This window comes from Mobula birostris, chromosome 4 (genome assembly GCF_030028105.1).
Source record: "Mobula birostris isolate sMobBir1 chromosome 4, sMobBir1.hap1, whole genome shotgun sequence".
Classification (NCBI taxonomy): domain Eukaryota; kingdom Metazoa; phylum Chordata; class Chondrichthyes; order Myliobatiformes; family Myliobatidae; genus Mobula; species Mobula birostris.
Window position 1 is genome coordinate 165,829,921 of NC_092373.1, and position 14,018 is coordinate 165,843,938.

The window sequence follows — 14,018 nt, forward strand, 5'->3', positions numbered from 1 at the left end:
GATACCAGCAGGTTCAGCTTTCATTTGACAAAGCATTCGTTATTTGCCCTATTTTGGATGACTGAGTTTAAGTGACCTAACATCAAAGATATTAAATACCTTTCAGTGATTAAATATTAAAGATAGCACCCACCCCAGTCCCTGTTCTTTTATCCAAAGGGATTGTTTACATCCATGTGACAGAGCTAGATGCAACCACAGGTTAGCGTTTTATCTGATGACTGTTATCAGCCTCCATGCTGTGCTTGCATTGCCAGTGTGGACCTTAGGACCTAGACCAGCATGCAAGCCCGCGATCTGCTGCTTCTGAGCATCTGAGCTACAGCAGATGCCGCAGAGTATGAGGGAAGAGAGGGCTCTCCTTTGATCTTCTGCTACAAACATCACTAATATAGTTTAAAAACAAATTTAAACATCACCTTTTGAAAGTTTGATGATCTTTTTCACCTCTGAAACTGCACAGTGAAGTGATTTTATCAAATGGATTTGTCTTTCTTACACATAAATATCCTCACTGATACCAACATCTAGCACTTAATCAAAACCATTCTTCAGCTGGCTAATTGAGATTTAACACCCTTTGACATCATTAACACAGGGTAACCACACTGAGACTGCGTTTAGTAAACCACACAAAATGCTGGAGGAACTCAGCAGGCCAGGCAAAGAGTAAACAGTCGACATTTCGGCTGAGACTCTTCATCAGATTTCAGTAAACTTGTAGGTGGGGCAATTCTCCATTGACAAAGAAGATGTAACTATTCAAAATCAAGGTGATTCTGAAAATCCAAAGTGAAAACAGAAACTGCTGGAAACACTCAGCAGATCACGCAGCCTCTGTAAAAAGAAAAATAGTTCATATTTCAGGTCAAGTCTCTGAAATGAAATGTTAATTCTGTTTCTCTTTCCACAGGTCCTAATTGAGCAGCTGAGTGCAGCGTTTTCTGTAATTGCACTCCGTTTGTTAGAGCAAATGTTCTGATCAGCACTTTTGCCTTTCACTCAGTAGCTCACTGGAGAGTATTGCTGGTTATTGAAGTGACTGTCAACTAAATCAACTGCAGCCGACCTTGTGTTTAGGAAAGCTTCAAACCACACGCACAAGGGCTTCAGCAAGCTACTCTGGCAAGAATGCTGCACACTGCTTCTACGACTGGTTTTAGCAGAGCACGTGCATTCAATATTTGGATTTGATGATGTCTTTGGAGTGGAGACTCAATGGGCTAAGCAAATTGAGCTGGGTGGAAAGGAAAAATTGACATTGTTTCTCTTGCCAAAGCTATGTGGGATCTGTGTGGAGGGATTGGGGTGCATAGGGTGAATGGGAAGGTGAGAGGCTCGGCTCTGACAAGCCACACCTAGGTGACTGACAACACCAGATCCCGCGCCAACAAATCTTCCGGTCACCAACTAGATAGATGAGTGTGATTGCACCGGGCAGGGTGCAGGGTAGATTCACCAGGATGTCTCCTGAGTTGGAGTGTTTATGGAGAAAAATGGGGAGGGGAAAATGGACAGGGAATTGTCAAGGCACTGAAGCCTATGCATTGAGTGCTAGTAATTGGAATTAATACAGCCAGATATTTGGATAGCATGGACATGATGGACTGAAGAGCCTGATTCGGTGCCAAATGACTGATTATAGCTCAGAAGGAGAGAGCTCTTAACTATTAGATAGTTATTTGTCCTCAGCTGCCTGTTCCAAGAATACAGGTAGCAGCTGGACACTGAACTCTGCTTCCATGATGCTAGTGGCATTGAATACAGGTGACTGAGGGTGAATTTAGGCAGGTCCTAATCTGGGAAATCCTGCAATTTGCAAGGATGTAGGGACTGGCTGTGAGAGTAGAACAGAAGCCGTGACTTGACTGAATGGTGGAGCAGGTTTTAGGGGCTGTGCGTCTCTTTATGATGTCCAAAGGCTTTATTATTTAATTAGTGTATCAAATTATGCTTTTTTAACCCAAATACAAAATATTCATTATTTTATACTATGAAATTTTAAAAAATCCGTTGAAATACTCCATATCGTGTGCATAGCTTAACATTAAAATGAATAATGCTACATGCCTAACAGGTAGCATCACTGGTGCTTTGCCAGTTTTTAAATCTTTTTTTCCTGTATCGTCCGGATTACCTCACCTTAGTGAAGATCTCCTGCTGGTCATATGGCCAACAGTACCAATTCTCTTAAGGCAAAATCATTGTTCTTAAGCAAGCATTGACATCAACAGAAAGGACCAAAGTTTTATACATATAGCAGTGATAATAACTTTATCATGTAGGCTACTATGATAGTTACTGCCAATTATTTTGTAAACGTAAATGCCTAGAAATTTATTGCTAGTTACTTAAGCTAAATATCCTTCAGGTTTCTCAAGCAGAATACACTGCTATCAAAAAGTGTGCTTAGCATGACTACTGGAGTCAAGTCCAAAATAACAAGATGCTGGAGGAACTCGGTGGGTCAGGCAGAATCTGTGCAGGGAAATGGATAGTCAACATTTCAGTTCAAGACCCTTCATTTGGCTTGAGAGACAGAGGAGAGATGGCCAATAGAAAGAGAAGAGTGGAAGGGGTGGAGCAAGAACTGGCTCGAGACAGGTAGAGCCTGAGGAGGAGGAGGAGGAGTGATTGCTTGATAGGGGAGGGAAGAATGGAAATAGTGACAGAGGCTGGGAGGTGATAGCTGAAGACAATAAAGGGCTGCGGATGGTGGAATCTGATAGGAAAGGAAGGTGGAGCATGGAACTAAATAAGGGAGATGGGGAGGGGAACCAATGAGAGGAGTATGTGGGCGATGGGCAGATGGAGTGGGTGGAGAAAGAAGAGGAGGAATGACACAAGATGATGGGGAGGGGGTGCTAGGCTGACTGGATAGATTAGGAGAGAGAAAATGGGCAGAGGGGGAGCAGTTCACCTGAAATTTGAGAATTCAATGTTCAAGCCATCGGGTTGTGGAACAGCCAGGGGAATATGATGTGTTGTTCCTCTGCTTTGTACTTAGCCTCACCCTGGGATTGGTGGAGGCTGAGGATGGACAGGTCAGTGGGCGAATGGGGAGGGGAATTAAAATGGCTGGCGATCAGAAACTCCCGCTTGTTGACTTTGCATTTCCCTCCACAGATGCTGCCTGATCTGTTGAGTTCCTCCTGCATTTTGTACTTTGCTCTAGATTCCAACATCCCTGGTAGAGTAGACACAAAAAATTTGCAGATAAGTTTCTAGGCACAAGGATGGCGAGGGTGTGGGAGTCCTGCTGGAACTACCAACTTGTCCTGCTATATTCAATCCAAACCATCCTTTTACAGATTGTAAAATCAGCATTAATTCATGCCTGTGCTTTGATTAAGGTGTCATTAAGAAGCCATCGCAAAATCAAATCAGTTAGAGTCGGCTATCCATGATTCTTGGCATTTACTCGCAGGCAGAACACACAATCATTCAGCATGGTAACAATCAAGGAAATCAACAGGGTTGGCACTGCAGAAATCAGTGATTAGTCAGCGGTTGGGGTAGGTTGCGAAGGAGGGTTTCACCTTTAGGTCCTCGAAGAAGGAAGCTGTTTCACCCTCGATTATTGGTTTCAGTAAAGGGCTTCGCCGCTTGCTCGAAGGGGAACCCTGTGGTGGGCGTTAACAGGCAGGTTATGTTTGTTCAGGCCAACACCTGACCCTAGTGCCCGTCCCATCTACAGCCCGCTTGTCTCAGCATAACCAGGCTGAATGCAGTCAGCTTCTGCGACAAGTGGAAGAGCCAGTGTTTCCAACTTGAAAGCCCTCACGAGGACGGACTTTTGCTTGCGAGGGAACAGGCAGAGATGAAAGGAGATGAAGGGGGGACTGGCAGCAGCTGGTAGACCTGGAATCAATCCCAGCATTTGCTACTGTCTATGTGGAGAGTGCACGCTCTCCCCGTGACTTCGTGATTCTCTCCCAGGTGCTCCATTCCCAAAGTGCGGCTTGGGAGGCCATGTGGCTGGGACTGTTGTAAATCATCCTAATACAGAGGTGAGTGGAAGAACCTGGGGTGACGGGGGTTGGGGGGAGCTGTTGGAAATGTGAGCAGCTAAGTTGCAGGAAAAATTAGAGGGGGATTTGTGAGCTGGCATACTCGATGGACCGAATAGCCTCCTGCTTTCTCACAAGAAAACATGGCAATATGGTAAAATGAAAAGCAGACATCTGCTTGCTTTAGAGTGGTGAGAGAGGAGCGAGCACAGTTTCTTGTTTCACACGTTCATCTTTAGAACCCTCGTAATTCTGCTCACCCACAGTCAGCTGCCACTCCCAACAGAAACAAAGCAAACCTGGAAATGGAAGATGTGCAAACCACACTTTACCCATAACCCACACGCTTGATTGTCTGCCCTCAAACCTGACAAGGCTGAATCAGCCATATCCAAACTTTGATTTAGGAGGGTCTTCTTTTCTCCTTTTAATCAATTCCCCAGCTAACTCAAGGACTCCTCAAGATACAAGTCATTCTATAAGTACCCAATGTGCATGACGTTGGGTTACGAGCCAGGTGGCAATAAGGTAGACTTAAGATATAGATATGCCATGATCCAAGTGAATTATAGAATAGGCTTAATGGGTTGAACGGCCATGTGATACACAATCAATAGGGATGAGAAGATCTAACTTACCAGGAAGCTCACAGGGCTATCAAAAATCAAACAGGATGCAACACCAAATACAAGTTACAAAAGGTTCTGTGTTGACTGAGAACTAAGGACTGAAATGGCTGGATGGGGTCATTTCTGAGCTTAGTCCTCTGGTCCATGCTCAGATTGAAGAGTGTTCTGGCAACAACTGTGAGACTCCGGTCTCTGGCTTTCTGCTCATTAAAATTGTGGGATGGGAAAATCAAAAGATTACAGAGTTGTTGGGATCCTGATGGGGTTTCCCAATGTTTGGTCCTTACAAAGAGTCCTCAGGAACAGACGCAGGAAGCAAGGGGCAAGGTCACACCAGGGGCTAGAAGATCATGAGAGAATCTGAGCGAATCCCTCACAATGCATTAAAAGTCAAAACATAACAACTCTGTCAAAACACCTTGGTATAATTGTAAACTACGTTGTTCAAGATTTGATCTGCAGTTTGAATTCATTTCACAGCTGTAATTTCAGTAAATAAAAAAGCTTAGCCTGGCACCAGGAAGGACTCCACACCAGTCAACTGCTGAGACAAGACACCACTCCCTCCTGTCTCACAACCAGATGCCACAGCTGTCACCCTCTGAAATAGACTTTTATCTGTTGGCCTGAGGTCAGATTCCATGCCCGTAACCCAATTTCAGTGACCCTCACACATTTACTTACAATGACAGGGATGGTGTTTGCCCGGGACAGAATCTGCTTCACCAGACGGTAGCGATCATAAAGAGGCATCATTATCTGTCTCTCTGCCTTTGTGACCTGTAAATAAGTCAGGACATTAGGTTTCTAGTCAGAAGAGTTGTTGCCATTCCTCTAGGAATGCATCAGAAATCAGCACTTGACAATGTAAAACATCAAGCAAGAGGTTTAACATCAATAGATGGAAATTCCCGTTCCAGAAAAGCTGCAACTTCCAGAATTCTAGCGAAGTTTCAGGAAATGCTTCAAAGAAAGGAACAAAGACTTTAGAAGAATTAACTGATGCCAATGGGAAATAGCATCACAAGGAAAAGAGTTGTCTGTGATGCCAAAATCCAGTTAGAGTCTTTGGAGTCATACAGCTCAGGAACAGCTTAACTTGTCCATACTGACTAGGCTGTCTACTTGAGCTGGATCCATCTGCCTGCATTTGGCCCATAGCCCTCTAAGCCTTTCCTATCCATGTACCTATATCTTTTAAGTATTGTACAGGTATTTTGTACCTCCTCTACAGCCTCCTCCGGCAGCTCATTCCATATAACCATCACCCTTTGTGTGGAAACAGCTGCCCCTGAGATCTCATTTAAAACTTTTCTCCCTCACCTTAAACCTATACTCTCTAGTCTTAGAATCCCCTGCTCTGAGAAAAAGACTGTACCTTACCCATGCCTCTCATGATTTTATATACCTCCATTTTGTTATGCCTCATCCTCCTACTTTCCCAAGAATAACAGCATCAGCACCAAATAACAAATTAAACTCGGGAGCTGTTTTTTAAAATTTCAAACATAATCTATTCTTAATAAGAAAAATAAATACAGAAGGATAAACATGGTGTAAGACACTTTATATTCCTCGTATCACTTGGTCAATAACATGAACACATTTTTCAACACAGCACCATTGCTACTATTGTGGTCCCCTGGCATGTTGCACTCTTCTGCTGTTTAGAACCTTCCCATCAGATGCAGCCCAGCATTATCTAGGTAGACTGTGGTTCTTCCCCACAGAGCCTTTGTGTTGGCTACGTCAAGTTTCAGTGCATCCCTCTGCATGCACCCCTGCAACCTGGAATGCAGCAGTTGGCAGCATTTCCTTCCGGATGTCTCATGTGCTGGAGGACCAACAAGCTTTGGGCAGACCAAAGCAACTGTTGCCATGTGTTAGACTGAGAACATAGAAATCAAGAACGGGCGATCATTTGGTCCTGAGTCTACTCCATTGTTCAATGTCGTAGCTATAGTACCTCAGTGCCATTTTCATGCACTTTCCCCAGTCCCCTGATACCCCTTAATGTACAGAAACCTATTCAATCTGTTTTAGATTAACTCAATGTCTCCATAGTACATAACCTAAAGATCGACTACCCTCTGAATGAAGAAATTCTTCCTCCTTTCTGTCCTCAACATCTGTGACTTACTCTGAATTCTGGTTCCATGCTCTTTAGCCAGGAGGAAAGTCTTCCATTCAGCCTGTTAAACCTTATTATTTTATTTTATTTTAATTAAGTGCAATCGTGAACAATATCCAGGTCAGAAATGCTGATCGAGTCATCTAGTTCCCAAAGAGAACTCTGATAGGCCAATCAGATAGTTCACTGCTAATAACTCTTTTGATGGCTTCAATGAGATCTCTTCTCTTTCTTCTAAGTTCTTGAGAATGCTGGTGTAAACTACCCTATCTCTCATTGTAGATAAACGTGCTATACCTGAAAAAGTACAGACACATCAGTTCACTCCTTCGATCTCAGGTTTTAGGCAGGGAGACTAAAACTGTACAAGACTCTATGTACAATATTTCCAAGTCCCTCACTGTAGTGAGGCAATTGTACTTTTGGACTCCAATCCTTTCATAATCAGATGGTCATGTGTCCTGCAGCAGATGGAACATGGGCTGAGCTTCGTCACCTACACGCGGAAGTGGCCTGGAGCCATCTTTCCATTCTGGCTTCCTGCAGCCTAACATGATATCCCATGAAGAGAGGTGTTATGTGTAAAATCTTGATTAGATAAGAAGTCAAGAAAACTGTACGTAACTCTGGTACCCTGTCATGAATATAATGTGGAGGGCTGCTGAAGGCAAAGGGAACATGGTTAATATCCCGTAGCTCCATCTTTCTAATTGAAATGTTAGGGCTTTTTCTTTTTTAAAAAGTCATCATGGGATCATAAGAGCAGAGATGAAAATGTATCCATTTTTTGAGTCCAAAACAAGAAGGCATCAATCTCTAGTAAATCTAATAGAAATTCAGGAGAAGCTAACAGGATGGTGAGAAAATGGAAGGAGCTCCCATAGCAGAGGTTGTAGTGCTCAGCTAAGGTACTTGCAGGAGGCAGCTGGAAGTGACAGAATGTTGACAAGGTTCGGTGAGTTGTGGCCAGAGGAGCAATGCTTAGAGTACATGCAGGGACCACAGTCAGATGGGCTGAATGGCCCATTTCCATATTGCAAATAAAGAAAAGGAAATACCTACCGGTCTCCCGTGGATGCTCTCGTAGTACAGAAGCCCCTTCTGAAGAGCAACCTTCTCGTTAGCTATCTCATCTCGGGTCATGTCCTGTTGAGGGAGAGACAGACACCTAGATGAATGCACACTAGCAACATGCTGTCTGAACTACCAACCGACCAGTTTAGTGAGCCAAGCACATCTGAGGAATGCCCAAAACAACAACAAAGAAATGGCTCCCACATTGTACAGTGGCTGCAGTTTTCAGTTCTGCTGACACTTCAACAGGAAAAGAAACGTGGTGGTATTAAATGGTGGTCAGTTCCTTGTCTGCATTTGGTCCTCACTGCCCAACGGGAACCTAATATTAATACCCTCCCCTCTCGTTCACATAACACTGAAGATTACTGTCTCACTGTAGAACAAGACAGACCGGCTGAGGCAGTGAGATGGAAGACGGAGATAGAAAAGGAAACATGTTTACATAACTTTCTGGAAGGGCGAATGATTAGCTGGAATTCTTAGACAATTGCTCCTGCAGGCTGCAAAGTTACCATGGAAGCACTCTGGTCAACACTGGATCCCACAGCGATGGCCTCCTGCCTTGACACCTACTATGAAGTGTCTCGGCCCGAAACATTAATTCTTTATTCCTCTCCATAGATGCTGCCTGACCTCAGCATTTTGTGTGTTACTCTCAACTAATACAAAGCTGTGTGTTGGTGGAAAGATAAATACTGGGCTGTACAAGGGGAAAGAACTCTTCTTTGACGTAGTGCCATGGGATACTTTACAACTAGCCAATAGTGTGGCTTAACGTGATACCTAAAGGAAGACACCTTCCTTGGGCTGGGCTCCTGGCGGGAGACAATGAATTGTGTCCTTTGATTCGGGTGTTGAGTCTGCTACACAAGGTTGTTACTGACATCAGGGCACTGTAGATTTTACCTTACCTTTATATCTTCAGGGCGATTCACCTCAGCACGCTTCTCCTGCAATTTCTTCAGGATGGTGTCAAGTGTTGTCTCCACTGAGGGCTTCTGCACTTTCTCTGCCACCTCCTGCTTCTTGTCCTGCTCCTTCTCTGGCCCCCTCTCTAGCTGCGACCCAAAGCTCTTGGGCAGGGTGTTGCTGCGCTGCCTCACCTGGGGAATGATGTCTTCTTCGGGTACCTTCAGCTTTGCATCTGCCGGAGATGCACAACACAGGGAAGTGAATGAAACCGAACAGCAACCAATGGTGCAGAGGATCTTGGGCAAGTTTACACCTTGGACAGATGATCAGCTGATTAATCCTGAGTTCTGTTTCTAAAGCCCCAACAGGAACTAAGCACCAGACCACAACTCATCTTCGCTTAAAAATTTCCCTCTTAACCTTACTTGAAACTTTGTCCCCAAAGTTCTACATGTCCCCACACGTTCTTGAACCATATGCCTGTAAATCACACTATTTACTTTATCCAAATCAATCATGTGCTTGTTCACTTCAATCAAATCCCCCCTCTTGCTTCGCTTCAAGAACAACCACAGCCTTTTTTATTAGCCCAACAGAAAAATGAAAAAGGCTTGTGCTCTATTTAGTTTCTGGTGAGAGCAAGGGAGGGGAAATCAGATTTATTATCACTGACTTATATGATGTGAATTTTCTTGTTTTGTAGCAGTAGATAGTGCAGAGACATAAAATTGCTATAAACTACAAAATTAAATTAATAGGGTAAACAAAAAAAATGAGATGGACTTCTCAGTATTCTGACAATGGAAGGGATGCTTATAAGGTTAATTGGAGAAGAAGCCCTTGTTATCCATGAGAGATGGGGGAACAGACTTCCCACAGAAAAGAAGAAAACACAGACACCTCTTCTCTGCATCCAACACACCATCAAATAAACATAAATGCCCTATAATGTTCCAAAAGCATTTAAATATTTGAATAAACACTTCAGCTTACAATCTTCATCCACTGAAACTGACAAATAATGATGGGTGTTGAAATCTCTAGTACAAGGTGTATTAATAAAGACTGCTGTCTATTAGAACAGTGTACAGTGGGGAGTTACTTGACGCAAGTGGTACAAGCATTGATCACCATATTTATACAGACAATGACTAGTTTCTCAATGTGGATATGTATGGAGATATATTGAGCTGTCAGAGATGTGAACAGTAACAATCTTTAGGAGATACCTGTCGAGGCAAAATGCGATATAGAGTTAAGGCATGCAAGTGGAATTAGTGCAAAGAGGCATGATGGTTGGCATAGACACAGTGGCCCACTGGCCCTGTTTCTGTGATGTATAACTCCATGATAATGTCTATAGTTCTATTGATGTGGAGTGGAAAGTGTATTGACTGGCTGCATCATGGCCTGGTATGGGAACACCAATGCCTTTGAATGGAAAGTCCTACAAAAAGTAGTAGATTTGGCACAGTACCACATGAGTAAAGCCCGCCCAACCACTGAGCACATCCACATGAAATGCTGTCATAGGAAAGCAGCAGCCCTCATCAAAGATCCTCACCACCCCGGCCACTCTCTTTTCTCGCTGCTGCCATCAGGTAGAAGGTACAAGAGTCTCAGGACTCGCACCACCAAGTCAAGAACAGTTATTATCCCTCAAACATCAGGCTCTTGAATAAAAGAGGATAACTACACTCATCTATTGAGATGTTCCCACAACAAATGACTTTTTATCTTATTTCATGCTCTCATTATTTATTGCTATTTATTTATATTTGCATTTGCAGTTTGTCACCTTCTATGCTCTACTTGATCTTTCATTGATCCTGTTTATAGTTACTATTCTATAGATTTGCTAAATATGCCTACAGGAAAAAGAATCTCAGGGTTGTATGTGTTGACATACTGTACTCTGTTAATAAAATTTAATTTGACTTTGACTACAGTTGTATATTAGAAAATTTCAGGATGGGGCAGATCACAAGTATATGGAGCTTTGGACTGGAAATCGGTGGATAATATGGACTGAGTATAAGATATTTGGGTGCCTCTGCAATAGGGTATTTAACCTGACGCCAATACATAATGGTGCATGAGGTGGGGGAGGGGGAGGGTGGCGAGAATATTGAGATGCTAGATAAATGTTTGTGGTAGGAGAGGTAAATGGAAAAAATGTACCAGGTGATTTGATGGACAAATATTTCAGAAATTACAATCCATCTCCAATACTTGCAATGTAGGAAAAATGTTCCAAACTCCCCACCCTGAGTGTCTGATAAATTAAGACAAACAAGCCTTAGGAACATGGCACAAATACAGTGGTTGGATTTAGAAAGGCTTTAAGTGCCACATTACCTTTCAGTTGCTTGCGAAGTTTGGTGAGTTCGTTCATCCATTTCAGCACTTCGGGGTTTGTGGCTTTGTCACTGTGTGAAGGCTGGGATGGTAAAGGGAAAAATAACATTGCTGGTTTAGAGAACAGGAGAATGCCAGGACAAGAAACAGAAACATGCCTCATTGTTTGCTAGAGGTCCATTAGCCTGGGCTTTGACAAATGAATGCAAATTACAGCAGTTTCCAGAGCTACAGGACAGGTTTAGTAAAATCTCCTCCATCATTGTGCCCAACAACTCACACCAAACCAGTGGATCTTGGTGAAGGCACCAAGAACAAAAACCAGCAAGAAAAAATGCTGAAAATCTAAAATGAAAAACAGAAAATGCTGGAAATATTCAGGTTAGGTCATACCTTTGGGAAGAGAAATAGTTATTCTTCTGTATTTCCAGCATTTTGTGTTTTTATTTTAAGCCACACAGGACAAAAACTCCTTAACATGAACTCTGATCTCTCGATCCACCTCGTCATGGCCTTTGTATCAGATATGTCTCCCTTTATTATTGTTTTTCTCTTTGTACTACTTGAATGTACTTATGTTTGGAATGATACGCCTGGATGGTTTGCAAAACAATTTTTCACTGTACCTCAGTAAACATGACAGTACTAAATAATTGCCCTCCTGATCCCAACACCTTTCGATATCTACAAGGAAAATGTGGAGCATGATAGAATCTCTTCCTCTGGCTGGTATGACATAATTCATTCAAAGGCTTGAGACAGTACAGTAAGCCCTGACCTGGTAAACCCCAAAAACCTCATTCAGTAATAATCCCTCCACACTGTGTCTGGAGTGCGTGCTGTTTTTACAGAACTAACCAAACAGCAGCTCCTCAACCCGTTAACTTCCACCAGCTCTGAAGACACGGGTAGCAGACACACGGGAACAGCACCCTTTGCAGTTCACCTCCAAGTCACATATCACGCCAATTTGGAACTATAACACTGTCCTTTTATTGCCTCTGAGTCTAAATCCCGAGACGTCACACGCAACAGCACCTTCACCAGTGGTTCATGGCGCTGGCTCTAACTCCTTTCAAGTGATGGACAATAAATGCTGACTCTACAAGGTAAATGAATTTAAAAATCCAGTGTTTTATCACACTTGCCAAGAGGAGCATCAATCCTATATTAGTGTTAAAACTCCATTGAATGCACACATTCTACATCACAACAGTAACTGAGAAAGACTGTATAAAGTCATGGAAGACATTGTTGGTAAAAAAGGTGGATGGCTGGCAAGGATTCGGTCGGCCCAAGGGTCTGTTTCTCTGCTGTACACCTCCAGAGCAGAACAAGGCTTCCATCAATCTCTCCAGACTTTTGACAGGACTTACGCGATATCTCCTCTCTTCCTCGAATTTCTGTTCAAATCTCCTAATTTTCTTCTTCAAGTTCTGGATTCTTCGGGTCATCTGTGCTGGGGTCAGTTCTTCCCTCTCATCGTCATAGGAACCAAGGGATGAGCTCCGAGGCCTGCCAGTGAAAGAACAAGAAAGCCAACTACACAGTGACTCTCTGTGCATTTAAACAAGCCATCAAACAGAGAACGTGGTCATAAGTGGTTGGTGGGTGGAATGCACTGCCAGCGAAGGTGGTACAGGCAGATACAATAGGGTCTTTTAAGAGACTCTTAAAGATAGGTACATGGAGCTTCGAAAAATAGAGGGCTATGCGGTTGGGAAATTCTAGGCAGTCTCTAGAGCAGGTTACATGGTCGGCACAACATTGTGGGCCGAAGAGCCTGTAATGTGCTGTAGATTTCTATGTTCTAAGTGTAAGTACCAAATAAATACACACTAAACATTTCAATAAGGCATATTTATGAATGGCATTTAACAGATGAGTAGGGAAGCAGGTCATTATGTCTATGCTAGTTCTTTAACTGAGTAAAAAACAGAAAGGGTGAGGATCGTCAGCAAGATAGGCAGTATCTTTGGAAAGAGAAAGATGGTCAATGCTTCAGGTCAGAGACTTGACCATCTGAAGGTCTCCAAACTTAAATTTTCATTCTGCTTCTCTTTTCTCATATAACATTTCCAGCATTTTCTGTTTTTATTGAGCTGCATAATCAGTCACCCTTATCCCAAAAATCCTGGACTACTTCTTCTTTCCTTTTTAAGCATTTTTCAAATTGCCTTTGGGACAATACTGCTGAATCTGCTGCCACAATTTGCAGGGTTAAAAAGAGAAATCTATTCATCTTTCCACCAATTTTCTTAAGATAGCTTGTTTATAACATTGATAAAAATAGCTCCGCGATGGAATGTCTACCCAAGGTATGAGATCAGGAACAGTTCTCTGCAGCCCTGGGTGAGTACAATTGCTCTCTCTCCAAGCAAGTCATTGGGCAGGATGAGGAAGGATTGATTAAATGATATAAGGGACACAAAGGGGCTGGTGCTCTCCCCAAAACAGGAAAGGTTCCAGGGAAGGGAGTGCGAAACAGGAAAACTTAAGAAGGAGCACAAGACACTGTCTCTATTGGGATCAGTAATCAGAGGAGAAAGATTCTGAAATTGGGAATGAAAACAAGAACTAGTGTCTGCGGGTTAAATCTGAGAATGGTACTGAGATATATAGCTGACAAAGGGTGCAGATTTCATTTCTGATTTTAACTTAGTTAAGTATGTTAAAACTACCTCTGAGAATAACCACTCATGCAACAATCAAACAGATCAGCAGATCCTGGGTTATAGCCTTCAGAGAATGGGACCAGTAATGTTAAACAGCGATTAGAAACCCATCCTGAATGGATGTTTCTAATCACTGGTTAACAGCACTAACTGTAAGTTCAGAGTTCAACTCCCACTGTCTGTAAGGAGTTTGTATATTCTCCGTGACTGCACAGGTTTCCTTCAG

The 14,018-nt window shown here is 42.9% G+C and overlaps 1 protein-coding gene across 6 annotated transcripts in view; it reads right to left on the reverse strand.

Moving 5' to 3' along the window:
- fam13a (family with sequence similarity 13 member A) overlaps positions 1-14,018 on the reverse strand; it is a 252,954-nt gene that overhangs the window by 8,553 nt on the left and 230,383 nt on the right. For 4 of the 6 annotated variants that reach the window (XM_072256425.1, XM_072256424.1, XM_072256427.1 and 1 more), the window contains 6 exons: positions 12,494-12,632; positions 11,118-11,199; positions 8,759-8,991; positions 7,833-7,916; positions 5,324-5,419; positions 3,540-3,623 (listed from right to left, as the gene is read on the reverse strand). In XM_072256425.1, the coding sequence (XP_072112526.1) occupies positions 3,540-3,623; positions 5,324-5,419; positions 7,833-7,916; positions 8,759-8,991; positions 11,118-11,199; positions 12,494-12,632 (718 nt within the window). The remainder of the gene's footprint in view (positions 1-3,539; positions 3,624-5,323; positions 5,420-7,832; positions 7,917-8,758; positions 8,992-11,117; positions 11,200-12,493; positions 12,633-14,018) is intronic. The other 2 variants (XM_072256426.1, XM_072256429.1) reach the window with 1 other exon arrangement.